The sequence below is a fragment of the Micropterus dolomieu genome, linkage group LG22 (assembly GCF_021292245.1).
Source record: "Micropterus dolomieu isolate WLL.071019.BEF.003 ecotype Adirondacks linkage group LG22, ASM2129224v1, whole genome shotgun sequence".
In the NCBI taxonomy this organism is placed as follows: domain Eukaryota; kingdom Metazoa; phylum Chordata; class Actinopteri; order Centrarchiformes; family Centrarchidae; genus Micropterus; species Micropterus dolomieu.
This window is the reverse complement of record NC_060171.1, coordinates 29,548,609-29,564,458: the sequence shown is the minus strand read 5'-3', so window position 1 is coordinate 29,564,458 and position 15,850 is coordinate 29,548,609. Positions and strand designations below refer to the sequence as shown.

Below are 15,850 nucleotides of genomic sequence, written 5' to 3'. Positions count from 1 at the left end.
TCCTCTGGCAGCATTCTGTCAGAGGAGGACCACTGGAGTATTTTAGCCCTGGACGCAGGCCAAACACACACACACACACACACACACACACACACACACACACACACACACACACTTGCAGAGTCAGTAGGGGAGGCCAGGCCTGCAGCGGTGATGGTGACTGTTAATTTTACAAAGCTGCATGTGGGTGTGTTCATTAGTGTGCCTTCCTTGCTGTGTCGAAGTGAATAAGTGGCTAAAGGATGTAAAGAACTTGCAATATATTTGTGTACAGTTAACAGCAAAGGGGGAAGATGTGCGCTGGAATCTGTCAGACGGAGATATGAAAATATGTGTGTGTGTCTGTGTGCTTGCATTTCTGTACTTATGATCAGAAGCAAATGTCCTCAAAATGACATACAGTTGAGCTAAGAAAAGTCCTCTGAAAGGAGAAAATGTTGCCACTTCTTACTTCTTCAAGAGTTATGATACAGTTTAGTTTACAGAGTTTAGTTTAGGTGAGAATTACAGCTACACTTTGCAAGATCAGCCATGATGTACGCCTTCAGGGCATCACAACGTGGGACTGCAACAAAGGAAAGCGTCCCATTCCATCATGATTGATCTTATATGGCTGAATTAGATTCTGCTGATCGATTGCTCACCAACTACAGTGATAAATCAAAACTGATAAACTGCTCCATTCAGAGCTGGACTCATCAACAATACATTAGATCTTTGTCTCTCTAGTGTACCTTTCCTTTGGTATCACTCTCTGAAAGACTCATCTCAGAACAACGGCTGTGCAAAGCTGCTTTTTGCTGCGTTATGGATGAGAAGTTTGATATTAGTTTACAGAGATATATTAAAGATGTGATTAGCTTAGTTTTGAAATGGAAGCTGGCCTGCTACGGCCTACAAAGCAAAGATCACGTGACGGACCAGAGACTGTACGTTGCCTTCATGTCATACCATTCATATATACAAGTAGCCCATTGGAAAATAATTCCTGTCAGCCTCCTGGTCTTAAATTCAAGTCAAGAGATATCAGGAATTTCTTACAGCCAGGATCTCTCTCACTTGGTGAAGAAAACATCAGAAGGGTCAACACACTGTTGGCTAAAAGCTGCAAAGCCATCATTGCAATTGCATTTAATAAAATTAAAGATTTATATTAATACAGTCAAGTCAGCTTATTTAACTATACATACAGAGAATCTGTTTTGTGTTAAGGAATCCCTACATAACACAACAAAAGTAGTGCATTTAGGACTATTGTCTGATGTGACTATCAGGCTAGCAGTGGCATTTTCCTGTTTTTCCCTTTCTGCCGACATGTGAATGCAGCATATGTGGCAGCTAAGGGCATCAGTAGAATTCAGGCAGTGTAGACTCTCATCACTATGCTGAATATGTACGTTAGAAGAAGAAGAAGTAGTATTAATGTAGTGCGGGGGTCAGCAAATAAGTTTTGCAATGAAGCAATATTTTCAATTATTACAATTATTTTTGGATAAGAATATAAGGCATAATATTGACCTGCACTGACATGTTTTGTTAGCTCAATTGGTAAGGCGCTGGACTTGCAGCTCAAGGTATGCGTGTGCTCATTGGGACAATTTTTTTTTCTCTCTTCAACAAATGGATTCTCAGATCATGGCATGTGCTGCACTGTTATTGTTTCTGTGTTTGATCCGCATCCATCAACCTACGGACGCTTTTTCATTTCTCTGAATCTTCAGGCAGAGGACATTTAGGGGAATCACGTTTTCTGATGGCTCGTACAGAGGTGGGTCAAGCAGGCTACAGACTCTTTTAATGTCATTCAGAATTTTTCAAAGTAAAAGCTCAGTTCATCTCCAAATACTGCATTTCAAACTTCTTGCACTTTTATTTTGCAGGCAAAACCACTAAAGAGGAAGTGATTATGTGAGTAACTGTTGCTGCCGTAACTGAGATCTATTTCAGCACCACTATCAAAGTATTTATTTATTTATATATTTTGCCGCTATCGGAGCACCATAATCTGACCATGGGCCAGCTATTATTGATGGCGGGAAGTTTTGGCAGTGGTCTATAATCACAGAGAGAATGAATCTGTTTCCCTTGTCAATCAATGTTTGTATAAAATGTATCTAATGTGTGGTTTATAATGTGGTTTATAATGGACTGTGATGCAGAAACAGTGACAGTGTTTCACACTCTTGGCTTACATTTTCCACAGCTCAAACACAATGCTACTGTAGTAAAGTAGTTATAGTTTGTGCAAATTGACCATCGCTAAGTCCCAACCTCCTCACCTGTACACAAAGGTGTTTCTATTATTTGGCTTCATTGATTATTGAAAAGGGGTAGAAAAATTGCGTAATACAAACATGTGTCAGTAAAAAATCATTTTAAACGCCTATTCAAGGCATATCCAAAGTTAATTGAATGCAGTTCATTTGGAGTAAATGCATGGTTTTGGGGCTTCTCTGAAAGATAACACTTTGATGTTTCTAACCCAAAAGTCAGAATCACTGTAACTGCTACTGGAATTGATTAATATAAATTTAAACACACTAAAAGTAATAAATGTTGGAATGAGCGATTTAAATATTTATTTTAAAAATCAAGCCATTTTCAAGTCGTCTGTCTCAAGCCTAAGTCAAGTCTTAAGTCATGAACACCAAGTCAAAGTCAAGTCGAGTCTTTTATCTGTTTTAGTCAAGCAAGTCTCAAGTCTTCAAATTTGCAACTCGAGTCTGACTCTCCTCCACCTCTGGTTCCTAGGCCTGTTAAGCTTTTTGTTCTTTTTATGTATTTATTTTTTACAGTTTCAGTGAATACAAGAATGCCCAGACGAGTATAGAAAACTAAATAAATTAAAAATAAATAAAGTTTAATCATCCACGATAATTATTTGATGCATTTTGGATAGCCTTACAAATGGATAACGTTTTAAAAACATTTTTTTTAAAAAGAGGATTCAATAGTTTTAACATAAAGTTTGGGTTCCTGAAAAAATAAAGGTTTGGTACCAGAACATTTGCATTTATTGTATGTGTAAGGTAAATGTACAAGAGAAAATATCCAGTTTAAGCCTTGTCATGTGATGACTGGATAACATTGTCTCTTATATTATTCATGATTAAATATTTTAAATATTTATAAATTTCCATATTGTCTTCCATTGTACATGCTCTACTAGTAACAATTTTTCAACTTGAAATTCTTAGTAATATTTGAAACAATGGGTCAGAGAGAGGTAAACAAAAGCAGCCTTCTCTCAAGTCTAACCTGCCAGCATGGGGTTTTCCAGCAGAATTAGCAATTGTTGCTAGCAGATTTTATCATTACCTCCACAAGACAGTAAAAGGCTGCCACCAGTTGACTTGTTAATGTTTCCAGGTGACTTGTTTTAAAAACAAGAGTCCTGTGAAAAGGATCTTAGATATGCACTTGATGACTGTGTGCATATTTTGCTAAAAGACTGAGGCTTAAAGCTACATTAGGCATACACGTTCATACACGTTATCAGGGCCTTCCATGGGGGGGAAAAAAGGGAAAGCTTTCTGGGGCCCTGCCACTGGGGGGCCCCATGCAGTCCTGCACTAGTGATGGTCATCCTAAATATAAGCAAAGATAACCAAATTTTATTTTGAACCAAAATAATCACTATTACTCATTAAAACAACAATGTAGCCTGTTTCATTATGAAAATCCCCTCTACTGAAAATAGTATGGTATGGAGTAATGTTTGTTGTACACAACGTCAAAACATCAAAAGTACAGCGCATGCGGCAGGCCATGTATGTGTTTATTTAGGAGATAGAGAGAGAGCACACCATGCGTTAACAAGAGAAAGCAGATTTGGGGAGCGCCTATTTACTGGAACTTTTCAGGGGCTCAGTCATTTCTGTGGGCGGGTCTGCTTGTTATAGGCAAAAAGTCAGCGACCTCACCATTGTGCTTGTTATGCAGTTTAGAGCTAGTTAGTCCTAGAATTAATTATGATAAAGAGTTGTTACAGTTGCCAAGCTATGATGCTGATTGGGTTTAGCGAAGGATATATTAGGCTAAACATGTTGTCGACCAACATCTGTTCAGAACACAGAGAATAATTTGCAGTAAACTAAGAAATTTCACTAACTCGATCGAGGTTCGAGTCCCTCGTGATAGTTGACATATTTTAAGCTAAATGAAATTCTGTAGATGATTCACATCACATGACTTCTATTAATTACGTCATGCGACTTACGTAATGTACTTACTTTCACCCAAACCGCAATCTTTAGCCTAAACCTAACCAAGTGGTTTTGTTGCCTGAAACTAACCAAACTACAAGAGTTTCACATCTTTTACCACGTGTTAAATGTCATGTGACTTAGATCACATGACTATCGTACTCCTGCCGCTGGACTGGGAGTTTGCCAAAAATCGTACATTTTGAAATGGGGAACGGTCTCCAACTGTCTTATATGTCTTTTTGGAACACTTGACGATTGATCAGTTTTGCCGTTAAGGTATGAGGACGTGTATCAATCTCCTTATCTGACTACAGGTTAGACAGCAAACGAGTATGTAAGACTCTGTGTCTGGATGACATAAGCACATATCTCCTCTGTTATGAAAGTGGGAAGGCAGCATGCTGGTATTAATTATGTGGACTTTTAATGTGTTTTTGTGTGTTAAAGTGCTTTAAGTGTTTTGTGTCAGGCAAATTTTGATCAGAGCCATCTGCTTCTGCTTTCTCCACCAGCCCTCCCTCTCTCTTCTTCTAGTTAACACTCAGCCAGTATTTCCTTAGAGACAACTTAGTCAACACATTCATGAGAGGGAGAATTAGCAGCCAATTACAGTCAGACAGACACAGCTTTGGATGTGGACCTTGAAGGTTACTGGAATAAAGTTTAATGGTGTTTCACTGAAAAAAATGTGTTTATATCCAAGAGAGCTCTGTGTAAGATTACTTCCTTCTGTCTCCTCTTCATCATCGTTCCCTCCTCTACTTTCCTTTTCCCCCCTCCTTATTGTTACTCTTCTCAGGTCTAAGAACATCTTTCAAAATTCTGTTTTGTTTCTGATGGATATAACACAGCAGTGATTCAACAAAAACCCAGTTCCTGACAGCTTTTCCAATCTCTGAACTAATGAAGGTTTTTCCACGTTTCAGTCTAAACCACAGGGCAACCTTTGCTCTCAGAGCAGTGAAGGTCAGCAGATGGTTTCTTGGCAACAGCAAAAAGAGGCCAAGGGAGCAAACAAATAGATTTACTTTGATTTACTCGGTGAAAGGATTAATGCCTCACTGTCACTTCATCTTCGTCAGTTATTATCAGAGCTGTCTGTTTAGATCTTCATTAGTTAAATCATGTGAGCATACAGTAGTAATCATGCGTCTCTGGGAGATTATTAGCTTGGGTTCAGATGTGGTTTGATTCAATAGTGGAAATGGCCACATTTTACTGGAGAAGCATACTTTAATTGTAGTGTTAAACTTGTGTTCAGGGACAGGTACCGTTAGGATTTTATCAATAATACTACTCTTCATCAGCACTCTCATTGGTTCTTTTTTATTAAATGAAAGTGGTTAAGAAATTGTATTCTTTAAAAAGAATAAATTCAGAACACGATTAGAATTAACATGTTAAATATAACTAAATGTTGTTTGTGTGAAATAATACGTGTTTCTTTGTGGCCCTATTTGAGGTCAGCAGATAGGGCCACATCTGACGCTGCAGTGAGATTTGCTGGACAAAGGTTTCCATCATCCATCCATTTGTCATAAACACAGGAACTTTAGTAATTCAAGCCGTCCAATATTTTAGTTTATTTACTATTTGTTATGACTTACTATAACCTTTTCACTCATTTGGTTTTAGGTCTGTTACAAGTTGTCCCATGTCACATCTGACAGAGTCCTCTTGTCTCTTCCTCTCTCTCACCCTCCTCTTCTTTTCTTCAGGTCATGGGATGAGTTCCATGACTGTGCCAACGTGGCGATGGCCGGCTGTCCGGAGGAAGCTGCAGCTGTCTGGGAATCTCTCCGCCAGGAATCCAAGAAGATGCAGTTTTCCGGAAACCTGTACGATATGTGCTCCAACCGCAACAACCACCCAATAGCCTCAGTCTCTCCGCACGGCTCACCCAACCAGGAGGACATCAACCAGGAGTCTCTAAGAGGGGGCGCTAATCATCTGGCAGCCTGCCTCCACCTCCTCATGCTACTTTCTCCTCTGCTGCTGTTGTTTTGGGTATAACTACCCCAAAGAAATGGGACTAGTGTGAATAGATATAAACTCTGTGTATTTTTTCTTTGACAAGTCCATAGACTTTCCACCGTTTTTTTTCCTCTGCCCTGCCAGGGGTTGAATATTTCTTACTGCATGTTGAGATGCCTGGCAGTCTTTTTGATAATGTATCTGTAAACTGCCTGTGCCGTTTCATGCATATTCTCTGCCTTTTAATTAGTCTCTCTGTTAGAAAGGCGCACAAAATTCATGCAGAGATACTCAACCACGGTACAAACAGGCCTGCAAACACATACATACTTAAAGCGATGCATACAGCAGCCTCATGTCATCTGTCTTGTATATGAAGGTTCCATGGGGAGTCTGTCTTCCTGAGTGTGAGACGATAAAAACGGCCAAACCTGAAAACAAAGTGATGAAGAGGCCAGGTCCGACAACTAGCTAAACTAATTAATTTGTCCACTTTACTGTATGATGAATTTGATAATTATGTAAATCTAACATACCCGGCTTTACCTACCTCGCAGTTTGACTCAGTGGATGTGAGGCGCTGTGATAAGTCTCCATTTTCCTCTTTCCTTCCTGGTCCCTGAACGCTGTGAAGTTTCTGTGACCAACAACAATGACAAGCTAAAAGCATGAATACCAATTATACAAACATTTGTACTGTACAGGAAGGTAGGCCTGTGCATTTGTGGTTTGCTTTAAAGATGTTTGAGGAAAATGTTCCTAAAATTTGATAGCAAAAGAAAACCAAAGCAAGATGTTCCTAAAAAACACCTGTGCCCAATCCACAGTAAGCACAATTAAAGAAATAAAACAGTCAAATAAAAATAAATTTTCAAAGCTCTTATTCCATTGTCCTGCATTAATTGTTTGGTTATCTCTTGCTATCTGTGAAATTTCAGGTAATGGGGTGCTTAGCTAACCCCTCCCAACTTCAATTAACAGCACTTTAGACTAGCATTATTGTTATCTCGTAGCCTGGTGCTTGCAGGGGTGTGTGTTTGGAGATCAGGGAAAAACATTTACGTTAATATTTCAAAAATTGTGTGGTTGCAGTGTAATTTATTCATTTCTCCATTGTCCTCCACTTCCTGATCTAACAACACAGATCATCAGTTGTGGGTGAAGGCCAACAGTCCTCTACAGCTGCAAATCACAATGGTTCTCCAGACACTCCATGTTTGCTAAGTTGCACTCACTTTTTCATATCAAATCCCAAATCAGATCATATCCCTCTCAAAGTGATACCCTTTCCCGTCAGATGCCGAACCACATCACAGTACAGAATCTTAAAATACTCTAACATTTCACTGTGTCCTTAATAATTTTGATTTAAGAGATTGATTTGGTGTTAGAGCTTTAAACAACCAATAATTACTCTTGTTTGCTAGTAAAGCACAAATGCAGTGTGGTGTTTAGTCTGGTTTTATGAGACTAGAGATTTTTTAATTCTCACTTCAATGATTCATATAAATTCAATTTTGTTGCTCCCAAGAATCCTGGCTCAATAAAGTGTACAAAACTTTTGTCATCTGGGAATGACTAGAATAAGCCCACGGCCCAAAAACAAAAAATGAACTCCTGACAGTTGACAGTTTTCTTCCAAACAAAGGAACTACTTGGTGCTCAAAAAGTCATACATTGTTTCCCTAAGTACTAGTCCTTAGATAAGGCACATACAGCACTGGATATTGGCTTTGGTTATACAGATTTGTTTGAAAATGCTTTGGGATGCAGTAACATTGTTTTGGATGGTATGAGGAACTAGATTGGTGTTTAGCTGCCTTTGAGAAACAACATTATTTAAGGGAATCGGAAATATCAATGTCATCAAACGGGGAATAATGGCTCCTGCAATTTGTCTTCACACTGATCATGTACTGTCACCACATAGGATGATATAGGAACACAAAAACTAAATAAAAAAACCCATTTCCATACAGTCTCAACTGCAGTATTGAAAAGAAGAGTCTTTTAGACTAAAGGCTATATAGAAAACTAGACTATATATGTATAAATACGTTAGACTTAAATTAGAAATATGTTTGCTGAGAGACAAAAATAATGACATAGACAAATATTTATTCTTTTATTTTGAAAATTAAGCAATTAACATTGTGTAAAACGTCACAGATTTATTATTTGCCAAAACAGTGGATCAGCTTCCTCTGCAGCTGTGGCAGCAACATGAGTTTTGAGCTGAAGTTAAGTGAAGTCAGAGCGTGCTGGAGTTGTTTTTATTTGGTGCTTGCCCAAGTATGAAATTCTCCAGGGCTCCTCCTTGGCATCCTGCACTGTAGCCCTACCGTATGGAACCAATATGTTCTCCAGTCAAGCCAAGTGTATTTCATGCTCCAGGAGTCGTAGTTTGGCCCTGCAGGCCTGCTGAAGCTGCTTGTTATTCTAAGTGGCTGCGGGTAACAGTTGCTTCTGTCTGGCCCAGGATCAGAAATACTATCAGATTAGAGACAGACAGAGAGAGGGATGAGTGCACCTGGAAAACAAACACCATTCTGCCTAGTTGTTTGTGTAAGTTTGAATCCTCCTGTCTAGCAGAGAGTGTGTTGAACACAGGAGGCTTTAGGTTGTAGGGTTACTTTTCTTTCTTCACAAAAAATTTATCAAAGCTGGGCCGACTTTAAAGACTTACGCTAGAATGTGAAAAAGCACAAACCAGAATCCTCAAAGGCTGCAACAGTACATACACTTTAAGAGAGGTGGAAATAAATAAATAAATGATTAGACAAAGAGTTCTAAAGAGAGCCGTGATTCACCTTGAGAACTGATTTAGCCCATCTACCTTGCCAGTGGCAAGTTGGTTAAACATACCTACGGGGATGAGTTGAACACAGTAGTATGGCGATTACAGTGGTGGCAATATTAGTTGTCTTATTTGGTTTGGGACCTCAATGTCAAAAGAAGACTTTTCATTGTCACACAGAAGCTCTAACAGAAATAAACCTTTGACCAATTTTACATCTTGAGCCTGGATTTAAGTCACTGGAATGATGTGAATAAACCCAGTCGCTATAGGGGCCCAATGGCAGAATACAAAGTGAAATCCAAATAGAGAGAAAAAAAACTCCAATCAGCCACCAGCAAGTTTTTTTACTTAAGGGACTTAGCCAAGCGATATGCTTGGATGGTTCAAAGAGGCTGCTGTAGTTTTGAACTTTAATTAAACTGACAGAATTAGCAATTAGAGGCCTCAATGGCTGATTCACCAAGGTGCAGTAATTTGAAAACTATCTCTGCGGAGCTCAGATAAGATGTTGTCACTGGAGGCTAATTTGAGTATATCATAAACTTGAGGCTACATACGAAAATCAGATTGGATGTGTTTGTCGAAATACAGACCTATGGTGAGTTCAGTCATCATAACCACACAGAGTAGCATTGTTTTATGGAAAAATAACTGCTTCAGATTTGATTTTAAAGTCTGTTTTGCGCTGAGGTGCTCTGAAACACCAAAAAAACCCCCACAAAATCTCTTTTATGAAAAGATATGTTTCGTGTAAGGCAGGTGGACAAATCCAATTTGAAAATGGTTTTCAATAATGCTGCAGGGTAAATGCAACGTTATTGACCAGAGCAGAGCAGGGAATTATTTTCCAGTGCTGTGTTTGAGACTGTACATCTCTTCGCCTCTGGCAACAGCTTGGTGGTCTGACAAATAGGTTAAATTGGACAGAAGCGACTGCAGGAGAAAGGGAAACATTGTTAAACACTAATACATCATTGTCACATTAATGGTACAGTATATTTGGTGTTATTACTGTGAGGAAATGGCAGAGACAATTGCTAGCCTTTTTATTGCATTGCTGTTAGCGCTAATGTTCTTTTATATTAGGACAGCATTTTTACATACACCCTGTGCTTCATGTCACAACAAAGATTTGCAATTTACAGTATCTCCCCCTCTGCAAGACTCCTTCTCTACTAAAGAGGGTAAATATGTTTTAAAAGCAAAGGTCAGTGTGGGCTAAAAATGCTTGCTAAGGAATGTTTTCTACATTGGTCTTTGCTCAGTATATTAAGACTATAGCTATGAGAATGATTTGTTAGCTCTGACGCTTAGCGACTCCGGAACAGGAAACCAGCTCTCAGAGCTCAACCCTAAATCTGTTGGAGGTGAAATTACCCAGAACTTTTATTCCTGCCATCTTTTTTCTCTGGAAGTACAGTGCCTTCTAACAGTTTAGTGCCATAGAGCAGATCAATGCATTTTTCTCCAAATCCAGCCCAGTGGTGCATCATGTAAAATGCAGTGTAGAGATAGATACTGCTGAAGTTCTCAGCAATGGTCTTAATTGTTTAAAGGAAATTAATTCCTAAAACTAATTTACTAATTTTGGGAAATATGCACGTGTCTTTTCAAGAGTTAGATAAGAACATTTATTCCAGTCTCAAGAGATAAAAAGGCACCAAACACCATGTCTGCTTACTGACTCTTTCAGTCCTTATTGACAATCTTCCAAAATGAATGCGCAAGGTATTAAATTAAAAAGAAAACGACAAAACGACATGAAAAAAAAAATCATGAAAAAGGTGTGGGCTAAAGCTTTAGCTTTTTATACCACAGTTTTTACATAACATGTTATAATAGTCAACCCTTGAAAAAAATTAAATAAAAACTAATATTACAAATGTTTCATACACAGTATGCTGGGAGAGACGTAGCAGATGGCAATTGTGAAAAATGCATGACATTTTGACCAGAGGTTTAAGTGGAACACTGGAACAGAAATAAGACAGACAGACTCTCACCATGGGAACCAAATTCATATACTGGCCTCGAGCAAATGGCTGCAAGCACGGCTGTGTTTTCAGACTCAGTGTTCGAACCTGAGACCTGCCAGTTTTAATTACTGATAAGACAAAAGAAGACCAATTACTAGAGACTTAAAACTTGGGAAAGTGAAGTACAAGATTAGTATGGCACTGACCTATGTGCACCATTGAAGATGCATTTTGTGAAGATTGAGGAGGGTGATAGAAAATAATTTTACTTTTCCCCTTTTATCTTAATTTTACTGCTGATATAGAGAAAGAAGAGAGTAGTTAAATAACATTTAAAGGTTCCTCTCGTTTTTACACACACAGACACACACACACAAAATACACTGAAACAGCTATTTCTAATGTGGAAAGTCATATCACTGTTTTATGACAAGAAATGCAAATGCATTCATATGTATATAGACAATGTCATATATGCCGTGCAAGTGCTACTTTTAAAGCTTTAACATTTTCTATTAGTCTAGTTGTGCTTTATATCTTATCCATGTTATTCATAGGCCCATGATATCCTGCGTGATTTACCGGCGCAACTTCCGGTTATTCAATTCCCTGGAGTCTGCAAGAGTTAGCAATATGGTACAGTCTCTTCTCATAGAAAATTTTGAGAAATAAAGGATGTGGGAATACATCTGGTGACACCTTGAACTTGGTAATGTGATCACACCTCTGCCTTCTACTACAGAGCGATGGGAAGATGACCTGAAGAAGTTAGTAGCCCTGAATTAGCTCAGCGTTAGCTAAAATGTTACTGAGTTCGGGGAGTTGTTTCTGTAGCATACAGCTAACTCTCACAAGTGCCAGTTCAATGAACAAGGACGCCTGTAGAGAGCCAAAGTGAACCCGTAATTTCCAGGTCCTGTTCCAGAAGTAAGAAAAATCCCTGTTAGTAACTGCTCTAATAACTAAAAATCCAGCCTGGGAGCAGGGCTGTTCTCAGTTTCTCATGTGGCTCACTGCATATGTCTAAACAAGGACAAACTTTTGAAAAACTATCCAGTTTTATTTTATATTTCACCACACTTTTACCTATAAAGCTCAGAACTTTGCGGATTAAACGTCACTGCTCTTTCTAAAAACACTTTAAGTTTTTAGAAAGCAGAGACAAAGTGGAAAAATGACAGAGTAGTTGGTGAATTTTATGGATATGAATGAAGCCAAGTTATGATGTCTTAAGTAGGGCCACGCTTGTAAATTTTCATGGGAGCTGTAGTTTTTTCCGTACTCATCTTGGTTTTATTTTGTTGAAATCATGAAGATTTCACTTTCTTATAGCAACTGCTGTAATTGATTTGTCTTAAATAAACCCCCGGAACATGTTTTATTTTTTAAGAAAGACTGATTAAAGAAATCCTGGATGACAGCTTATATTGAGTTACAGAAGCTATGGAACAGAGATTACTGGACGTGGCGTCAGGACTTGGGTTCTCTATAATCCGCAGGTGATATCATGGGGATAGGAATGAGGTGAATAGGCTAAGGACAATACACTTAATGTGTTGTTTAAAATTACTACCTTTAGTTAAATGCACAGTAAACTATAAAAAAAAAAGCTCAACATAAACTCTATGGAGATATTTAACTTGATTGTTTGTCCTTTTCTCACTGTATTGTCATCTTTGTACCTCAGACGGTGATTGTTTTCTGTGTTCAAGGTTGTACACAAGCCTGTGTGTGTTTGTGTGTGTGTGTGTGTGTGTGAGGGAGAAAGAGAGAGAGAGAGAGAGAGAGAGAGATCAAATATCTCACTGTGGTGTAAAATAGCTTGTGGAATTAATCACTCATCCACACAACACATTGTGCATTTCACTGTTACTTATTAAACTGCTCTTCTCCGGCGCTTTCTGATCCAAATGTTGCCCCCTAACTTTATTTGTAGAAATAGCATGCGGTGCTGAGCTTTCTTTGCCTTTTTGTGTGTGAGAAACAAAGTAGCAGGACTAAAGCCGATGTGTACATGGATGATCCTGTGACACACATGTTCACTCCATACATACATCACACACCTATGTGAAGCTGAGAGACAAAGGGAGTATGTTCCTATAAATAAAAAAAACACATCGGCGCTGGCTTCAAAGTGGCGCTGCTGTCGCGGCTTTGGGCTTCCCATCAAACAGAACGGAGATCCAAACATCTGGGATCATGGATGAAGGATGGACATTTCCAGGGATGAAAGCAGGAAACTAGACAACACGAGCTCTCTACACATACAGATCACATAGATGTATTTTGCTGTGGATAGTAACAAAAGCTCTTTACTGTACATTAGCACATACAGCAAAGAGTCAAATGGTGAAGAATGTTTGTATTTGTCCATGGCTGTCTTTTGGTATGTCTGTTTGTCTCCCATTTCTCTGCTCCTCTAACATGTATTTTATCTGTCTTTCCCTCTTCCATCCATCCATAGTAGGTTTTGCTACCTTTATAGAAAAGCATTAAACTGGTGACTGAATGACTGACTATTTGAGTGTTTTCATATTGCTCTCTAAATTTCAAATGAATGTTTCTGGGTAGGGAATTAAATGCTTGGAAAGAAAACAAGGTTACTTACACTGCAAAAAAAGAAAAGATATTATTTCATCTTATAAAAGCGGTAGAAATAGCTCAACAAAGAACAAAAAATTGGAGTGGTTCGTGTCAAGGTTTTATGAGCTGTACTTAGGTTGGTGCTATGTTTTTAAATTTATTTAATCCTTTTTAAAGATGTTACTTCCAGGAGTGTTCATGTTTGTCCGCACCATCTGAAGCTATTCTGTGTGAAAACAAGGCCAAATGTGGAAGCTCATCGACAACCAAACTTTTGAAAGAGCACAAGACAAAAGAGAAATCATCTGCAAGTCAATTTTAGGGAGCAAGGACAAATTTGTGGCACAGAACAAGTTTTGAGAGAAAGCCAAGCCTGACTTAAATTAAAGTTTTAAGCCCAGACGAGGTATAACATAGTTAAATTTATATAATTGACGCAGTACAGAGATTCCTTTGCTCAGTATCTTCAAAGCTGTGTGCTCTCTGTTTTAGCAGTTTGTGTCTCTTATATGTAACTTTAAAGTGTTCTTTGGATTTGACCTAAACAAAAAGTGGCACCATCTATTCAAATGGTAATTCTGGTTTATAACTCTTTTTTTGTTTTTATACTTTTGTTCATCATTTTGGCAATAATAGTGAGCTCACCAAGTTAATTGCTGAGATGCGGAAATGCGGTGCCGAAGCTAGAAATAAATCGGTAGACCAAGAAAGACAGACAGTCAGAAGAGGTTTTATACAAAGCACTCGGGTTATCCAAACATCTGTAGAAGAAAACAAAGTTTTGGGGAAAAATTATAACCCAAACTGTATGTTTTAAACATCAATCCCAGTTTACAGACCAACTCCCACACACTTGATCCCCTGTACTTACCGAAGTTGCGTACCTAAGGAAAGAGCTGTTCCCCCCTGTCTCCAGTCTTTATGCTAAGCTAAGCTAACGAGTTACTGGCTGTTGTGTAGTTTTATATTTAATTGACAGATTTGACAGTGGTATCAATCTTCTCATCTGACTCTCAGCAAGAAAGTGAATGAGGATACTTCCCAAAAGGTTGAACTACGGTATTGCTCTAATGCACACTGTAGTACAACCTCAACTCCCTTAACTTTCACTTTTTAAAGATTTTTTGTGTCTTTTGTGTGAAACACAGATTTGAGACTTGGACGTTGTCAGATATGTTTTTCTGTGACATTTCATGACTCTAGATTAAAGCATCACTGGGCAACTCAGCATGTTTGCTGCTCCAAATGGCTATAAGAGATTAAGTGTTTGAACATTTTGAACTTCAATACCCAGAAATCCTTTAAGGTGACATCAGTAAGCAAGACGACATTCTCGCCTGTGAAGCCTTATACCAAAGGAGAGCAAAGTAATGAAGGTGGAAAGGGTCTTACATTGCTGAGTGCAGCTTTTTCTGGACAGAGTGCTGCCCCCTCTGCTGTGTGGGAGTCAGATTGGATTTCACTTAAATTGTGACTCTTCATTTCCTGTGGCCAGAAAAGTCAACACATCCAACATAGGGGATTTTATTTGGGTAGTCAGGGGGAATCTGCTACAATTTACAGAAATGGGGCACACTTCTTTGTTGGGCCACAATTCATGATTTATTCTTATATATTTTTCACTTAAAACTGTGTCTAGTGCAGATAACTCGATGTTTTGGGATGAATCGTTTTTGCAAGTAATTTGTAGTTGAATTTGGAGGTCTTACTGCACCAAACACCATCATGGAGTTCTTGCTGAACGTGTTTGGAATAAAGCAAATGAAGTGAACTCACAGCACGTGCCTGACAATAATGAGTACCACCAGCTGAAAAAGAAAATGTGCTGCTTCTTTCTGTAATAGCAGCTGAATATGAGTTCCAAAGCTGAACACCTGGCCTCAGTGTAATTGAATCTTCTCTCAGGCTCCTTGCTTGAGCGTTTTCTCTGACAACCTCAACATGTGTCTTTTCTTGAAAATAACCTCTACTCTCACTGTTTTCCCCCTGGGTTTGCATGGATTCAAGGAACACTATTTTTTGCACATTATGGTGATTATGTGAAATATGATTCAAGATGCTTACACACTGCCGCAACTCCTCATGTTCATGCAAAAACACCATAGGGATAGTTTTACTCTCGGAGTCTCCTAAAATATCTCCTGGTGGTAAGAGATGCTGTCCTACACTGGGCACACTGCCTCTTAACCTTTTGCTACTGTTTGCATACAATGAGCCAAAGATGTGGATTGTACCGTAACCCATACATAAACATGAAATACTGTATGGGCACATAGTCACAGTCTCTCACCAATAATCCAAAGTCACAT

The 15,850-nt window shown here is 38.6% G+C and overlaps 1 protein-coding gene across 1 annotated transcript; it reads left to right on the top strand.

Annotated features, from left to right (window-relative positions):
* The first annotated feature begins 1,742 nt into the window (after positions 1-1,742).
* On the top strand, positions 1,743-7,065 carry nrn1la (neuritin 1-like a). Its single transcript, XM_046036599.1, has 3 exons — positions 1,743-1,768; positions 1,881-1,908; positions 5,927-7,065. Coding segments are annotated over exons 2-3 (297 nt in total). The 5' UTR covers positions 1,743-1,768; positions 1,881-1,906; the 3' UTR covers positions 6,222-7,065.
* Positions 7,066-15,850: the final 8,785 nt, after the last annotated feature.